An 18,583-nucleotide genomic window follows, 5' to 3' on the forward strand; every position below is an offset into this window, starting at 1 on the left:
CATTCTGGCCCTGCCATGCTGAACACTTCCATAATAACACACAGTGCAGGACAGTGTGTGATTTACACAAACTCACTGCTTTATTCCTTTATGTTTGGTACAAGCATCTATTCATCTATTTTTGTAGCTAAAGGCTGAGAGTACAGTAAAGAATATACTACAGTACTAGAGGAGGTGGATTCAATGGTTAATATGCCATTATGTAGTGGCATACACTAGCCCTACATGACTGCTGAGATCAAGATCAATTCTACCTAATATAGAGTTCAGCTTCATATTTGCACTGTTTTCAGACAGAAAGAACAACTACTACTAGGGGCAATGGTAGCTCAGTGGATAAGGTACTTGACTAGTAATAGGAAGGTTGCCAGTTCAAACCCCATCACTGCCAAGTTGCCACGGTTGGGCCCTTGAGCCTCAATTGCTTAAGTTGTATTCAGTCATAACTGCAAGTTGCTTTGGATAAAAAGGTGTCAGCTAAATGCTGTAAATGTAAACTTCTAATAGTACTATATAGTTCTAATAATACTATTAACAGTAGTAATATCTATAGGTACAGCACCTTTTAATACCTTGAAAATGAAAGTGCTGTACAGTGTGTGTATGCAAATAAGAACAAATCAGATGATGTAATCAGTCTAAATCTTAATTCAAACTGGTATTGGGCACACAGCCCTTCACACTCGATAAAGCATGTTTGATATTCCACAATGATGTTCTGTTCCTGAGTGCATGTGTGCATGTGTTTGTTTTTGTGGGGGAGTGGGGGGGGGTTTGGTTTTGTTTTTTTTGTAATGAATGCTGTCAAGCAAATGGTAGAGATCACATTTCTCATCTCTTACCTGATCATTAGATTAGACTTTGATGAGCCTTCTAACACCAGTACTAACTCCAGTTAGGTTTGTTTATGGTTTGTCACCCTAGATAAAAAAAAATTTCCCCTTTCTGCCCGCATCATCATTTGTGAGGTGCTGAAAATGTAAATGAAGTGGCAGAACTCAGATTTGCTATCCTTAAGCACAGCTATTCCATTCAATTGACTGATCTGAATGCTTTCACACCCAGTGAGCAGTTCAGTTAGGGGAAGATTTGTGAAATCTATCACCTGGGTAAAAATGTCCCCACCTTCAAAAGTCCATTGTGTGGGGATAATTGTCGTCTTATTAGCTTCACTGGCTATGTGGTCTCATTTTACTGCCAACACAACAGATCTGTTTTATGCCTTAATGAGTTTGAGCTTAGTGAGGCCTGACCGATACCACACACTGAAACTTGGACATGGCTGTAGTTTATTTACAAGGTTACTTCAGCTAGTATCCCTTCCAGATAAATATACCACCTCACCACTTTGTGCTCCATAGCGTAGAAGTTCAAGTGTGAGACGAAGTTAAATGTTGAGCATTCATTTGTCTAACAAAAAATGAAATTAGATTTTTTAAATTATGGTTTCAGAGTCCTATGAGCATTCTCAGAGGCTGAAAGCATCTGGGAGTGTCCTTTTTGCTGCCTGGAGGCCTGTGGGTCTGGGAGTTGTCCTGACATGTCCGGAGAGACGCTGGAACAGGCGCCCTGTGCCTTTTTTCCCCTCGTTTCATCCAAGCTAATAAGAATGAACAAACTTTTTAATTACATTTCTGTTTTTATGACTTCGGTTGTTTGGTTAATTGGTTGGTTTGTTTGCTTTGGGATTGCGAAGGGCAAGTTTCCTTGTTTCCTCGTATTTTATTTCACCGTGGGTTGACACCGTTTTCAGGTCGTGCGTTCGGTCCCTTTTGGTTTTCATGCAAACATTCCTTAGTTTTACATAACGAGTGTCCTTTTCATATTTGTAAATATTTAAAATATGGTGGGCACACGTGCGCTTTTCTATTCCGTGACCTGCGATAAACTAAGCATTCTGGAGGTCGGTTTAGTGAGTTTGCGTTTTTGTCATGAGTCCAAGTATAACGCGGCCGCTCTCCCTCTCCAAGAGGGGGTTCGGCCACCGCAACAAGTGCGGGGAAGCACCCGGTTGTGCCCGTCGCCTGCCCGCTCTACCGTTTCCCTGCGCTCCGCTCCTCTTCTCCGATACCCTGCGCGTACTGTTGAGTGGGGTAGTATCGGGAACGCTCGAAAGAGGGCAGGGCGCTCCGCTTTCTCTCGCCTCCTCACCCCTCCCTTCCCTTCGGCTTCCGCTCTTTTTCTCGACCCATCCTCGTCGCCTCCTTATTCTCTCGCAGTCTCGCGGGGGACGGTGAGTGGGGCGAGCGAGCGTGGACCCTCTTGTTCGCGCGCTGCTCCTCCTTCGGTGAGACGCCGCGGAGACTTTACCGGGCGCCGCTGCGTGCGCGAACGTCCCGTGACGTACATGCACGAGCATGTCCACACCAGAGACGGTTTTGGATCTACCTGAGAATACGCAGGTCGCGCGCTGGTTAAGAGCTCTTGACGAGCACAGATATCTGGACTCTACCGACTAGCTGTGAAGGAAGCGCATCGGATTACAATCATGGGATTTTACGGCACCTTAAAGATGATTTTCTATAAAGTGAGTAGGATTTGAGCGAGCTGGTGTTTTGCTGCATTAACAGACACGACAATCCGCTTTACTCGGGTATCCGCTCCTCATTTAAAGTATTAACTGTGCATTTGTGCAATGCTTGGAGCTCGTAATGAACGGAACAGCAAGCTTGATGTGCTACGGTGACAGATACTAATGTTATGTCCACTGCGGGAAAAAAATATCCCACTGACCGCGGCAGAGACGCGAGCGAATCACCTTGCATGATATTCGGTGCCACAACGGTCGTAGGGATTTTCCGTTATTAAGATTCCCCTACTTTTATAAGGCGTGGCGGGAACGTTTGACTAAATGTGCTCCGACGTATATTCATTATAAAGGTTTCGCTTATGCCGACAGTAAAATACTGGCGCGCTCTTTATTTTTATTTTATTTTAATTTCTCTCCGTTATTCAACCATCTGCCAAAACGCATCGCCGCAGCTGCACCTGCGCGCCCTACCGATCGTAGCCCAGATCGCGCGCTAGCGTCGTAGCGTCACAGCCCATCTCTCGCTTCTGTCGGCGTTTTGATGTTTCCGTGCTTGATCGGGACATCGGGAGCACAAGTTCCTGATTTAAAGGGTTGTGCGTTATAGCGGTTCCCCCCGTTAGTGGATGCTGGGGACGCAGTAGGAAAGCAGATCGTGGACAATCGTATTCCTCCATTGCGGCAGTTCGTTCCTAACTGGTTAAGATTCTGTTTGGCTTTAATATTGTATGTACAGTACGTACCTTCATGCAGTTCGGTGGTAATTGTGCACATACATAACCTACTCTGCGCATGCACTGTTTGCGTATGACGAGGCGTAATCATCTATTTAAAACTTCTTAAAATTGGTTTTGCGAACGCGTAGGCGTTATTTAAGACTCGGCGTCCTGTTGAACGTGTTCGGTTTTTCGCGGTCTCCTGTGTTACCCCTTGAAGGGTGTGTACCGCGGAATGGGTCACTGTGTCATTGATGGTTTTTTGGGTGTTTTTTTGTTTTTGTTTGTTTGTTTTTTTTAATAGTGCGAACTGTACTCGACATCTGTCGCAGCGTCGACACGTTAGCCTCCTTTAAAAGCGTACAAATCAGAGTAATTCGCTCAACATCGCTGCACGTAGCGAGGATGTGTACCGACCTGGAGCGGCGGACGCATGCCAGATGCAGTCGCCGACGTTGTTCGTGATGGCATCATTAAAGTTCACGTGAAAGGGATTAATTTCCTAATTAGAGGCCCCTCGGTGAAGTATTCTGACGGTAAATACAGGACAGTTGGGAGAAAACAAGCAGCAACCGGCCTTCCCTCGCGCTAAATGTTAACGTGGGAGGTTTGACTGGAATAAGCCCGATTGTTTCCACAGCAAAATTTAGGCCTTCGCAATAGTCAAATAGGAAAAAAGGGATTGCTGAATTATTGATTTGGTAGTTACTTGATCATTGTGTTCTTTACCCTATTTGCTGTTTTTGTTTAATAAACAATTTAAGCGCATATCAATTACATCTGCAACCTAATGTTGCAGGTGTAGTGCCTAGCACTCAAGAGGTGCTGATTTGGCCAGGGAAAGAGTGTTTTACCAGACTCATTACTTTGAACAAATCTGTAATCAGAGTTGTGCTGGCCTCTGGTACTTCCTCGCACCACTAAGTGAGGTGTCTCCCCTGTGGGCTTGTGGCGTAATGGTCCCGCTGTGGCTCATCAAGAAAACGAAGCTCAACACAAGTGCAGAATTAAATATGCTTTGCTAAACAAAGTGATAAAAATGAAGAGCACTGTCAGGCTCCGAGCAAAATGCAAATGGTGGGTGTGTTTCTATGTGGGGGTGGTTATATTTCTAGATGTGCGTATGAGAGGGGTGGGGAGGAAGTCACAGAGTGAACATGTGCAACTTGACCAGGGAGTAACCAGTGGGAGGAACTGACTGCTGTTGGGCTTTTTATGTTTTTAGAGTTTTATAAACTGCATTCTCCACATGCCTTTCTTGTGGATAATTTCAAGTTCCTCGCTCTGCTCAAGGATTTTCGCCTGTTAGGCCAGCTTAGCTTGCACACCTGAACACTGCTGCACACACCTGCATGCACATGACTCAGCCAGCAGTTTCTATATATATATATATATATATATATATATATATATATATATATATATATATATATATATATATATATAATATCTCCACACACACACAAGTAGATGAGAAACCTTTCAGGCATAAAGAGCCACTGTGTGGTGGTGTGGTAAGAGAAGTGCAGGGGTAGAGCCTCTCTCCCCGTGCTCCTCTGCAGCTGCTGTTGCGACATTCTCCTGAGGTCCAGGGCACTTGTGGTGAACCACAGCTGGGCACGGTGTCTGCTAGCAGTAGCTGTGTTTGTGGTGAACCAGGGCGGAGAGCATGCCCTGTGCTTTTTCCACGGGTGCACTCTTCAAGACCAAGGTTAATTTGTCAGGTGCACTAAATATTTGAAGTAAAGAATACTTTAAAATGCTATGGCTGACATTGCTTGTGAGCTAGTTGGTGGACTGAAGTGGAATAGAATCCATGCTCTATTGCATACACACACTGTGTGTGTGTGGGGGGGGGGGGGGGGGGGTGTAGAATTACAGCAGATAGGGAGACACACCCACACCTTCCTAATTCTGTCTACTTTTAACTATCTGACCATCTACTTGGACTGGGGTGTGGAATTATAGCAGACTGGGAGACACACATGCTCCTCTTTCTACTTCTACATAATCTACTTTTAAATGTCTAAACATCTACGTGTGTGTGTACACACACTTGCCAAAGCGCTGATGCTCTGAGATCACACTGCGAGCGCTATGCTGGCTATTTGCACAAAGATCTTGGCCATATGCACCTTTTAAAACAAAACCACTTCCTAGATTCCAACTGAAGAATGCTTGACACACAATTATACACAGTTTCCAGCTGGACTGGAAATATGTTCTTATGCACTTTTGCCTGCGGTGACTAGGAATCCCACGTTTCAAGCACAACCAAGAAGTCCATATGCCATAGATGAATCCTTGATTCACCAAGTCACTTTCCAGTCAGTCCCCTTATTGTGGTATTGATCACTAGATCCATTATTTGTTCACATCGCTCATGGTTCTGTTTGTTCCTGCAGTGTCCATAGCATGGGTTTACCTTAATCAAAACCTCAGGAACTGCTTCACAGTTGGATAAAGTCCATCTCATTGTACCAGCAGTGCTTGCAGAAAGATAGAAGTTAGAGAAGTTAAACTGACTTCACTGCTGTTTCCATGACACAGATCATAGGCACTTGGTCCCACCTTCCTCATCACAGAAAATTGTACTTTTTAGTAGCTGAATTTTATTTTCATTTATTTCTGGTGGTGCATAATGCTGCCCGAGACAGCTAAACTGCCTTTGTGTGAGAGTGAGAGAATTAGAATATTTGGGGACTCAGTGTCATGTCTGTGGGATAGAGCTGAAGTTAATGTAAGCAACAGAAATTACTCGTGTGTACAAATGAGTCCTCATTCACTCTTGTTCATCTAATTTCTGTAAACATCCTTGCGACTTTAAAACCCATGTACAATGCACAAAGAGCTCCTATTGTGAGAGCCTGTTCCTGTTTTCTTCCTGAAAAGTCTGGTTCTAATTCGCCTATAGTACAGACCCATTTTAAACACTGTACACCCCTAAAATAGTTTTATTCAAATGTGCATTAGGACTTTGCTGTGTGAGGACACTGAACCTTTGTTTTTCCATAGAGATGCTCTGCAGCCAGGCACCAAGTATGCACTAAAAGAGGGTCATCTCTGGTAGCGTGTGTGTGTGTGTGTGTGTGTGTGTGTGTGTGTAAGAGAGAGAAAGAGTTGGGGGGGGGGGGGGGGGGGGGGGGTTGGGAGAGTGTGGTGAATAAAGAGGCCATTAAAGAATAGGCTTGTTCTATTTTTCCCCTCAGAGCTGTTTGTTTGTTTTGTTTGTTTGTTGGAGGGGGGGTGTTACGGCAACATAAAGCCATTGCTCACCACTGCACTTTGCTGGTTCACTCAGATGCGTCACCTGCCTGTGTGTCTCGTGTGCCAGAGCCGGTCTTTTGAAAGTCTACCAACCTGATAAACCTGAGTGCCGACTTTCAATTTTGGAGACCTAGTCCATAATCCTCACTCGTAGATAGCCATGTCTCCTCTCACTACTCCATAACTGACACTTAGAATGAAAGCCAGTGAGTATAGGGTCATACTGGTAATAGGATATAAAGCCGGGTGACTCTCTCAACATTCGTAAACAAACCCAGACACTGAGCTGGTTCACAGTACCTGTGTGTGACTGTTGGGAAGTTTCTTGAATATTTTTCTCCATTCACACTTGTTTGTTTGCCTTTTAAAGCTGTTACAGTTCCAAGCTGGACAAAAGTTAGATCTGACTTTACCATTGCATGTTAGTGTGGTTCTAGGTTGGTGCTTTAAAGTGCTTATGCATCTGTCAGTTTAGGTCTGTATTTTTGCTAAATTAGGTAATTCTAAGGAGACTTCCATTTAATTCTCCTTCTATGCCAGATCTTTGGTGCTTCTCTTCTAAACCTAAAAAAGAAGAGAGTAGAGATTAATTACATTTAAAAATGTGATGGGTAGTGCAGGTAATTCCAGTGGGCCAAATCCCTTAAATATTTTCAGTGTGCAAAAGGATTCTCTAGAAATGCTTTAAAAATACTTTTAAGTGTCTAAAATGCTAGAAACCCCCTTCCTGTTACTGACTATGGTAATGAGTGTGTTCATAAGTTGGCATTGGTCTGTTTCTGCCCCATTGTACAGTTTTAAATGAAAACCAAAACTAAGCCCCCTCTCTCTCACCCTCTCTCTCTCACCCGCTCCTCTTCCACCCCACCCCCACCCCCAACCTTCCTTTTATTTTGCAGATGAAGAGGAAGTTGGACCATGGCCCCGAGGTTCGATCATTCCCTTCAGGGAAAAAGCCCTGTCCAAGGTACAAAATCACTCTCTAAAACACACCATGCGAGGGATATAGTATCCAGTCATCTAACTGTTTTGTGGCTCGTTTCTAGCTGTGCCATGTGTTTGGGATTCAGAGTGATGCCTTGAACACTTTCTCAAGAAGCGATGAGGAATGATTTCAGGGCAGCATGGTTGCAAGAGTTTGCACGTTATGTGCTAAAATGTGTGCTAGCTTGCTTTCTTCTGGAGTTCTTTGGGTATAGAGCAGTAGTGTGTTGGCTTGCTTTCTTCTGGACCTGCGCTCTGGTTTCATTTGCTTGTGATCAAAGATACTTGGAGTGGCTCAGAGTGTGTAGAGCAGTAGGGTGTGGGCAGCTCTGTGAATGTGAGATGCATGTGTAGAGCAGTAGGGTGTGGACACCTCTGTGGATATGTGACACAGATGTAGAACATTGGGGTGTGAGCAGGTCCGTGAACTTGAGACGCATGTGTCGAGCACTAGGGTGGGGACAGCAGTGTGAACATGAGACTCTGGTGTAGAGCAATATGGTGAAGATTGCTCTGTGAATGTGAGACGCTGGTGTATATCAGTAGGGTGTGGGCAGCTCTGTGGATGTAAGACGCAATGTAGAAGATTGAGGTGCAGGTCACATGAGTGTGTAGAGCAGTAGGGTGTGGCGGCTCTGTAAATGTAAGACAGGTGTAGAGCAGTAGGGTGTGGGCAGCTCTGAGATTGTGCTCAGAGTCTGCCTCTGCTCCTCTCTGCATCACATCCCAGTAAAGCTGAATCCATTACCAAATAGGGCTTACCTAGGTGGACAGTTTTGCCTATGCGTGCTCTCTCTCTCTCTCTCTCTCTCTCTCTCTCTCTCTCTCTCTCTCTCTCTCTCCCTCTCTCCCTCCCCCTTCATTACGTGGTACAGTGTTAGTGCTGAGTTGTCTGTAGGCTGCTAGTTGCTATGCCGTTATGTCCCTTGAGGTTTGAGGATATGGGCCTGAGGACATGAGCTGTAGTGAGATCGCTCTCAGTCAGCTTACTCCCAACTAGCTGAGCATAACTGAGCACAGGATAAAGAGCGAATGCTGTTACATACCGACCTGCTGGCTCTGTGGCCAACCATGCACACAATACAGAGCATCACAAGGGCACACCGAATTTAGAGGGAGGAAACACAGTTACTCCTACACACGCACAAGTAAAAGGACCTGTTGATAAAGGAGTTAATTTCTGTACAATTTACACAATGTAGATGTAAATTTTCTATAAAGCCTTAGTCAGTGTGCTAGACTACACAACCACTATATACTGGATTATAAGAGAAGTTAACCATAAACGGTTCTGTCAGTTCTCAGCTAACAGATTTCATTAAACCTGTGGCTATGTAAAGATAGTGCCTAAATAAATGAAATTTCTGTATTGCCTGTGTAATGGTGCGTATGTGTGTGTGAGAGAGAGAGAGAGAGAGAGGTGCACTGTGTGAGCTGAGTTCCCTGGCAGGAGCTCTGTGTATTCTCACAGGTCTCAACTGTGCTGTTGTCTCAAGAGTCTGAACTTGTAAGAATGTGTTATATCGGAGTTCACATATCTACAGTGACTCCTCTACTTCCTGCTCCTCCTTTTTCCAACATTCATTCTGTTAATTCCTCTGCTGTCTTTAAAACAATATTTATTATTCAATTTTAACAAACGCCTTTGGGGACTTCTGAAGCGGACTACCTGAAGCCCACTCTCCTAATTGAGTTTTTATTCATTTATTTGTCTATTTATTTGTTTATTTAGTTTTTGTTTATTTATTAAACCAGCTGATGAGAGCTATGGGAATCGAATGAATAAAACGTCTGGCGATCTGACATTGAGGAAAACACTTTAGATGACCAGTAACTGGTTGTTGGGGTATTAGCCTAGTGAACTCACTCTCAATGTCTCTTGCGCTGTCTCTCTCAGTCCTACTGGTCTGGTCCCGTATCCCTCCACTCCCACTACATTTGGGGACTTGCGGGCGGCTAATGGCCAAGGCCAGCAGAGACGCCGCATCACGTCCATCCAGCCCCCTGCTGGCCTGCAAGAGTGGCTCCGCACCTTCCAGGTAACGCACACACCTTCCAGGTAACGCTCACACGCATGTGGGCCGAAGTTCTAAGTATTGGTGAATTCTGACCATGCTGCGTGAGTGTACTTTCCTGCACTACTGCTACTGGCAACCAGGCTGAAGTGCTTAAAAATACACACACATTTTAGGACACACATTTTTAGCGTGACCCTTGGTGAGATTTGGAACACTCTTTAGTTAGTTATAGAAGCTACCGAATGTCTGATCATTTACTGTGCAGTGACACAGCCAGGTTTTTAGCAGATTCCACCCCTGGAACCCTACATATTAGTATTCTTCACCTCTTATAACCCTGAAAATTTGCATGCTCTGCCTCTGGGGCCATGTGTATATTGGGATGCAGCTGCCTCTGGAAGCCTGTAGGGCCAGTACTGTTTCTTCCTAAAGAAAAATCACTCCTGTAAATATGGGCCACCTGAAACCCCTCCTCTGGGACTGGCCTGCCAGTTACCCACTTGCTTTGCTTCTGAAAATTTATGGTTTTTACTGCACGGTCTTAGAGTCCAGGGCTAGAGGCTGGGATTAGACACTCCCTGAACTCCATGCATGCAGCCCATGCTTGCAGTCACTTCACCAGGTGTCTGTTCTGAGCTGGATTTTTTAAATATAAATAAATATGCCCTCTGAGTGCCCTTGCCTCCTAAACGAAAACACAACTGACTCAGCAGAGGAAGGCGGCCCGGCCCGGCCCGGCCCGGCCGCAGTGTCCTGTGCTGCTGATAATAGCAGGCTTGTTTCAGGCCCTCAGCACTAAGTGAGCCAGCCTCATGTGTAGCAGCCAACAGCTGTGGGAGCAGATATATACGACAAGGGCCGAAACGCCATCCTTTCACCAGAACAGAGCCCTGTCCTACCGGTAGAGCCAGGCCGGCTAGAGTCGCAGGCATCGCAGGAATTGCCGACGGTGGTTTGTCTGTGTGCTGCATTAAATTCCATAGGCGTGAGTCATGAGTGGTGGGCCAGACAGCAGTCAATATTCCACGCCTATCCTGCACAGTGCGTTGAGTCATATACCCCTCCCTCTGCTTTCTGCAGTCGAAACCAAACAAGCCTGAGGATACCCCCCCCCCCCCCAACACACACTTTTTTTTTCGTTGGCAAGGTGTGCTTTATTTTCTCATCTTGCACATTACCTGCAATGTGAATGATTTTCATCAATGAATTGTGCTTAAAAAATTGTTTGTAAAAAAAACAAAGCAAAAACAAACCAAAAAAAAAACCACAGCAAGTACCATTGGAGCGTCTCAAAAAACCATAAAGAAATGTGTTATTAAATCAGATGGGTGTTGGAGTTACATTCACTGCGTCTCTGGTGTAGTGCATCTCCCTCCACCCCCAGGAAGCCTGAGAGCTGATGGAGCAGGTGGAGAGAAGGTGGGGCTCCCCGAGGGCCGATTGCTTTCTGAACGCCACGGGGCCTGTTGTTTCTGAACCAACCCTGCGAAAGGAACAAATGACTCGCTGTCTGTTATTCAAGATTTAAGATGAACCTTAGATTTATGCTTCAGCCTGGCGTTTTAATGGAGTGAGAAAATATTTTTACAGAGTAATTTTGTTTGTTTGTTTTGGCCAATACCTCCATTTGGATTTAATGCAGCTGTGTTTCCCTCCCCTCATAAAGTAGACTATATAAATGGTGTACTGTGTTAGTAACACACACACGCGCGCACACACACACACACACACACCACCCACAGTAAGCAGTTCCTGCATGTCAAATATTGTCCAGGTAAAATATCCTCTACTAAATAACAGGTGAACCAGCCTCCTCACCCATTGTGTCTGACTTCCTTCCATCCTAAAAATCCCCATGTCACCTTTTCTCCTCATTTGCTCGCTCTGCAGAGCTGAACGACTTTGGGTGTGTGTGTGTGCGCGTGCGTGCAAGTCAGGCTGGCTGGCACCTGCCTGCATGCAGGTCACCTGTTCCCTAGTCTGTGTGTAGTGTGCCGTGTGTGTCATGGCCCGGAGGAGAGCGTAATTGGCTGTGGTTTGAATAAAGAAAGGTTTGGCAGTTATTGATTGCCGGGCTTCTTGCTTATAATGAGCTTCTGAATACATGGCTGGTAATAGATGCAATCTCTGATACTACTGGTGAGGAGCTCCTGAGAATGGCTGTTTGTGTTATGCTTTATAGTAATTTGTGTGTGTGTGTGTCTGTGTGTGTGCGCGCGTGTGTGTCTGCCGGACTGTGTGTGTGTGTACGCGTGCATGCATGTGTGTGCGTGCGCACGCAGAGCTGGAGTGGGCCAGAGAAACTGTTGGCACTGGATGAGTTGATAGACAGCTGTGAGCCCACGCAGGTGAAACACATGATGCAAGTGATCGAACCCCAGTTCCAGAGAGACTTCATTTCACTGCTACCCAAAGAGGTACACACTCATACATGCGCACACACACACCTGTCCTACATTAACCCATATTCCCCATTGTGATGGCTTCTTGAAGAAAATGCCTTTCTAAATGACTGTGAAGCTCTAGACTAGGCAACAGAGTACGGAACACGCGTTGCTCTTTCTTTAGGGGTTTTGCCGGTGATGGATTGCAAAACTGCAAGGCATTGTGGGTCTGTACAGACATGCAGGCCACCACCTCCTTTTCCAGAATGTTTACATACATACTTAAACACAGAGGAAAAAAAAGTGATGAATAAAACGCGCAAATAAATGTGACAGATCTTTCATGTTAATGCCTGAAGCGAAGGAGGATGGTAACTGTCAGCAGGTGAAGAAACATTTCTCTCTCTCTCTCTCTCTCTCTCTAGTTGGCTTTGTACGTGCTGTCCTTTCTGGAGCCCAAGGATCTTTTGCAGGCAGCTCAGACGTGTCGTTACTGGCGCATCCTGGCTGAGGACAACCTGCTCTGGAGGGAGAAATGCCGAGAAGAGGGTGAGCCCATCACAGCCCCTCCAACAATAACACACCTCTGACTGACTCCTCCACAGGCCAATTTGTTAGCCCACACCAAAGTGCAAGGTTGTAACTGTACAGCTTAATGAGTTTTCTTACACTGACACATGATTTAATAAATCAATTAATTTAATTTACTAATGAGCTGAATCAGGTGGCAGAGCAGAGAAAGTAGTTTTGTGACTTGCAGATATTCCACCTGCTCCTCTGATTGGCTGCAGGAAGCGCAGAGTGGTAAAATCCACAGAGATTGTGCTCTCACAAAGGTCACATGATTTCCTGCCCTGGGCAGTAAAGAGCAGGTGTCCTCAGTCCTACAGATACTCTTAATAATGACTGGTGAAGGTCTTAATGCCAAATGCATACATGCCCTCATTGCTGTCATCATGCTGCTGCTTCTAAGCTGACCCCTGTTCTTTGTTTATTGCTGCTGGTTTCACGTTGGCACTGTTGCTGACTGGCCTTTTATACCCGTGGTGGGTTTATTTACGCACCCTCCTCAGGCATCGACGAGCCGCTGCACATTAAGAGAAGGAAGGTGGTGAAGCCCGGCTTCAGTCACAGCCCCTGGAAGAGCGCCTACATCAGACAGCACAGGATAGATACCAACTGGAGGAGAGGAGACCTCAAATCACCTAAGGTCATCATCTCCACATGCATAGACTTCTCCACTCCTCACACCTTCTCTCCCTCTTACATTCTGTTGTGTTCTCTCTCTCTCTCTCTCTCTCTCTCTCTCTCTCTCTCTCTCTCTCTCCATCTCCTCTTTTTGCCTTATACTGGTATTCTTCTTAATTTAAAATTTGTTGAGAAGATCTTCAGGAAATCTTTGAAATTTGTTCAGAAACTTGGCATCTATGGTTTTCTAACACAACACAAATCTGGCTGTGTGTGCGCGCGTGCGTGCATGTGTCAGAGCATTATACACCTCCAGTACCTAGTGTTAAGTCCAGGTGTGTGAGACACTTCTGTCAGACATGAGTGGACTGACGTGATCTAAGGTGCAGTGGTGTAACTGTAGTAACTGCCTGCTTCTCCATAGTGGTTTTAAAATGCTGCGCCATTGGCTGCATCAGCAGAAAAATCTCGCTATCCCCCACTCTCTCTCTCACACACACACACACACACACACACACACAAAACTGCATCCTTCCATCCCCATGCTGTGTCTTGCTTGTCATTTGTCTGTGTGGATGGTTCTATATGTGGTTTTGTCTCCATCTGTTTTTTCTCTCTTTGCTCTTGTTGAGGTGTTTATTTTTCCCAGTGCCTTTTCTGAAGATGGAAAAATACCATCTACAACATTCTCTCTATTTCCCTGTCTCCCTATTTCTACCCGTGTCTCACTATATCTCGCTGTGGCGCCTTTTGACTCCTTATATCTCCATTTCCATTTTGTGTCTCTTCCCAGGTGTTAAAAGGGCACGATGACCATGTCATTACCTGTCTGCAGTTCTGCGGGAACCGCATCGTCAGTGGCTCGGACGATAACACGCTGAAGGTCTGGTCTGCTGTCACGGGGAAGGTAAGCACCTCCTCATTTCTCTTGCTCTCTCCCTAATGAATTTTTCATTCCCGTTTTGACTAGGGTCATTTTGCTAAAGGCCATCAGCCAGCACACATCAGCGCTCCAGAAGAATATTTAGGGGGTGATTAATGCCTTCAGGGTCTGTAAGCTTTTATCAGGTTTAAGTTTTCTAAGTTTTTATCAGGTTTTGTTTTTCCTAGCTGATTATTTCACTTGTTATTTATTCAAGTGAATCGCCTTGGCATGTGTTGACAGCAGAGAACATTTCCCCTCTCTCTGTTTCTGTCTCTCTGTGCTGCTTTTCTGTGTGTGTGTCTGGCTGTGTACGTGTGTGTGTGCGCATGCATGCATGCATGCATGCAACTTCTCTCAACAGTGAAGTCACCCAGAAAAACTGCATATTATTGTCCTTTTCAATTATTCACACTGGACACAGAGAAGGTGTGTTCACTCAGGGGTCTGATGCCATTTTGCACTCTCTCTCTCTCTCTCTCTCTCTCTCTCTCTCTCTCTCTCTCTCTCTCTCTCTCTCTCTCTCTCTCTCTCTCTCTCTCTGGTAGTTAAGTATTCATGACTATAGCTAACTCAGTGACATGATTCTTGTGCTGGTTTAAAGCGGGTCATTACAGTATAGGGTCTGTGTATAATGGAGTATTCTGGGCCTCACCACTGAGAATGCGTTGTGTTGTTTTTCACCTTCTGGCTCCATTTTCACTTTGGAACTAATGAAATCTTATTTTCTTTCCATGCCAATTTACTGTATGCAGTGCAGGAGTGTGTATCCTATGCCGATTGGCTGCTAGTCTGCTGCAGCAGGGCTTGCGTAGGTGTGTTTTTGCTCCACAGTGTCACAGCGCTGTCTGACGGGACACACTCACAGCAGATGGCCAGGGCAGTGATCACATGAGCAGAGTGAGATCCACTACCTCTACGGCCAGCTGCCGTTTTGATCCTCTCTGCCACCAGGGTCACGGCGTAAAGCTGTGTTTACCACCTGATCTGGGACCATTTCTCCTGGCCCGGAATCATCCCTCTTAACACTACGGAAGGAAGTGCAGGGCTGTACACAGCTCAGTAGGCATGCGGTTTTGATAATTATCAGATAACATATGCTCAACATCTGAATGTAACACCTGAATTAATGTGAGTGAAGTGACTGACCGCACAAATAAAGAAGGCAGTCAATCCCGCCATCTCGCGTCTGTGGAGATTTCATTTGCCCAGAGTCCTGGGCTGCTTTCTGTTTAAAGCACATTCCCCCTTCTCCAGAGGTTAACATGCAATCCATAGCTATGTTTGTTTGTCCAGGTGATACTGTCACCTGCAGATGAAGGTGAGCCTGTAGGTAAGCCCTCACAGTGAGACGTGTATCTGCAGTCTGATCCACGCACTATAGGGATTTCTCAGCACCAGCAAAGGCCAATTAAAGCTGGAAAGACTGTCTGCATTTGAAGTGCATGTCAGTGAGAGGAAGGTTTTTTTATTTATTTACTTATTTACTTTTTTTTTTTTTTTTTTTTTTTTACCCCTACACTACTTTCTTTCCCATCTTCCCTTTAGACACACACACACACACACACACACTCTGTACACATACACATTGTGTGTGTGTGTGTGTGCACGTGTGCTTACGCAGTGATGTATTCCCCTTTGTGAGTGAGTGGATTCCGTAGATTCCTCCACTCCCGTGTTCATGCCACCTGCTCCTCCAATGGTTTTTCTTCACACATTATGGAGATTTACCTGCAGCACACATATGCACATGCACACACACACACGCGCACACAGCCCAACCCACCCCACCAACGCAGATAACTGATGGTGATGCTGAACACTGATGTTTTGATCATCAGTTGTTGTTGAAACGTGTTAAATGTACTTACTTGGTCTGCAATTTCTCCACTTGCTCTCTCTCCCTCATTCATCCAACACTTTCGCAGCCCTCGCTTTCTGGACGCACACACACGTATAGAAATACGTGTGTGTATCTGTGGGTGGGTGTCTGACTCTCCACTCTCGCTACAGTCCACTTCATCAGCCGAGTGCCATGAGCCCCATAGTCTGAGCTGGGCGGCTCCTGCACAGACCTAAGCGGCCTAAGGCTGAGATCAATAAACCCATCCAGAGAGGCTAAATCCTTTCACCAACTTCAGGTTTCAAATGGCCACATGCAGTCCCCCTTCTTCCTCTGTTGATATGCATGCTGCAGCAGTGTGTGTTTGTGAGACAGTGTATGGGTGCACGTGCGTTTCTTTTCTTTTCTTTTTTTTTAAACATCTTGTTTTATGTTTTAAATTGTCCTTCAGCTTCTCAAGGTCTTCTTTCTCTCTCTGTCGTTCTCACTCCCTCTTTACCCCTCTCTATCCCCCTCTTTCTCCTGCCGCCCGCCCATTTGAGCAAGGAGTGTTTGGAGATAAGCTAGCTGAAGAATGTCACTGTGAGAATAGTTGAAATTCCTTTTCCACATAAGTGCACAGACCTCATTAAGCACACTTCACTGTAGATCCTCATTACTTTGGAGTGCTTCAGTAATAAATTGACTGCAGATCATAGATTGAGAGAAAACTGGCTTGCTCTCGCTTTTTGGGTTGGAACTTTCCCTCTTGGATCCAGAGCCCAGCCAAAGCCTGTGTCTCCTTCTCAGGAGCTGATTTAGCTGTGGTCAGACTGCTGCGAGAAGTTGAAGTTCCTTCTAGAAGTCTGAGACGTGTGGAGCTGCTGGTTTAACCTCAATACAGGCCTGATCTCATGCTCCAGGCCTACAGGGCTATGACACTGTACCTTAGAGTCCGATCATTAACTGGTTAGCTCCTTCAGGTGTGTTTGAGAAGGGAGACAACTAAATTGTGCAGTGTCAAGGTTCTGCTTGAGAGGAGTTGAGGGAAGTATTATAGCTCTGGGTGGGTATTCATTCACTCCCTCTTCTATAGAGAGTCACCTGACAATGAGTTGTTCAGGTGATGAGTTTTTTAGGTTCATCCCAAGGGTTTTTAATGGGTTATCATTCCCCTAGCCCATTAGAGTGTGTGTGTGTGTGTGTGTGTGTGTGTGTTATTGTGGTGTCCACTGAAGAGCCCGAGTCGGTGCTGCGTTCCCGTGAACCTCAGATCACACGTGGCCGTATGCTGTATCCCACCCTTGGCCTCAGTGGGCCGAAATGCTCCGTGTGAAGTGGACGCCAGCGTGCCTGCGCGTTGTCTGCACTGCGCTGGTGTCTGCGGGCTGCTTGCACACGCACTCCAGCACGGCAATCGGATCACGGGCACGGGCTTCTCGGCGCACGAGCGGCCATTGCGCTGAGAGAGACGTAGAGCAGATCGGGTTGTTTGTGTGGTGTTCTGCTGCGTGACCCCGCCTACACGCGCATCGCTGTGGCAACAGAATCGGAAATGAGTTGGCGCAGGGGGTGCTGGCTGGGCACGGTCACGCCTGGATAGCCACCCCGTATCTCTCTGCTTCTGAGGTTTCGCTAGAGGCCTGTAATTAATCCGGGATATGTAAACTGATTTAAAAAACTGCACTACTGCTCTGTGAACCAGTCACAGTGTAAACCTTGAGGACATTTTGTGATTTTATGGAGGGACTGAATGTATAAGGCCTTGTGCTGAGTGAGGGCTACAGTCTCGATGCAATAACCAGTATAATGTGCGTGTGTGACACTAGGAGATGTTGGTTCACACTGAGCGTTGCCTTTGAACAGAGAACGTCGGATTTTAGAGCCCCTCCCCATACTTCTCGCTCTCTCATGCTTTCCCTTTCTGTCACGCTCTTCACCATAGAAAAGGAGCGCTCAGTAATGAGAGGGCCTGAGTTTTCCCAAATACAAAGTCTTCAGCCCAAATTGGAATGAGGCCTCTGCTCTCAGTAGTGCTCCGGCCACGAACGCTGCTCTCCCTTCTTTGTTGTTTCTCCTTGGACTTGCTACTCGCTACATGTGAACTGATCCCCCAAGCCGCATGTTAATACCAGGCGTAAACAGTGTCCACGGTATGTTTATTGATGTTTGGTGCAATTGGAGTAAGCTTTGAAGGGCTTTGTAGCCTATAGCCTGTGTAATATGCTATCGTGTGTGTGTGTGTGTGTGTGTGTGTGTGTGTGTGTGTGTGAGAGACCGACCTCCTTTGGCTGCAGGTCACTCAGATCAATGTTTACCCTAACAAAGCAGACTCTGTTTGACACCATTACCACACACAGGAATGTGGAGGTCAAAGAGAAGCTTTTGCGCGTGCAATATACACACACTCTGCTCTCCCATGGTGTGTGTCAGTGCTTTAGAAAGTTGCACTGAAAGCAGCCCTGACTTTTCTCTGTCCGCTCTGCGGTCCCTGCCCCCCCCCCCCATCTCTCTGTCTGTCTTTTTCTGTGTGTCTCTATCCAGATCTCCTGTCTTTCTCTCTCTCCTTCTCTCAGTCTCTTCCTTTGCCATTCATTGTTTCATTCTGCTCCGTCTCTGTCCGTTTTTTTAAATCCCTTTCTCATCCTCACCCTCTCTGTCCATGACTCAGACTGCACCTTTGGCCGACCACCAAGTTCTTTACACACAGACTGCAGTGTGCGCACGCGGACACGCACAAACAAATGCGCTT

At 46.0% G+C, this 18,583-nt stretch overlaps 1 protein-coding gene across 5 annotated transcripts in view; it reads left to right on the forward strand.

The window, feature by feature from the left end:
* LOC113582219 (F-box/WD repeat-containing protein 7) overlaps positions 1–18,583 on the forward strand; it is a 66,453-nt gene that overhangs the window by 37,714 nt on the left and 10,156 nt on the right. For 3 of the 5 annotated variants that reach the window (XM_027017879.2, XM_035530339.1, XM_035530340.1), the window contains exons 2-7: positions 7,413–7,480; positions 9,395–9,536; positions 11,798–11,932; positions 12,325–12,448; positions 12,973–13,109; positions 13,881–13,994. In XM_027017879.2, the coding sequence (XP_026873680.2) occupies positions 7,413–7,480; positions 9,395–9,536; positions 11,798–11,932; positions 12,325–12,448; positions 12,973–13,109; positions 13,881–13,994 (720 nt within the window). Of the gene's footprint in view, positions 1–2,205; positions 2,528–7,412; positions 7,481–9,394; positions 9,537–11,797; positions 11,933–12,324; positions 12,449–12,972; positions 13,110–13,880; positions 13,995–18,583 lie in introns of those variants that run through there. The other 2 variants (XM_027017881.2, XM_027017880.2) reach the window with 2 other exon arrangements.

Source organism: Electrophorus electricus, chromosome 9, assembly GCF_013358815.1.
Source record: "Electrophorus electricus isolate fEleEle1 chromosome 9, fEleEle1.pri, whole genome shotgun sequence".
Taxonomy (NCBI): Eukaryota; Metazoa; Chordata; class Actinopteri; order Gymnotiformes; family Gymnotidae; genus Electrophorus; species Electrophorus electricus.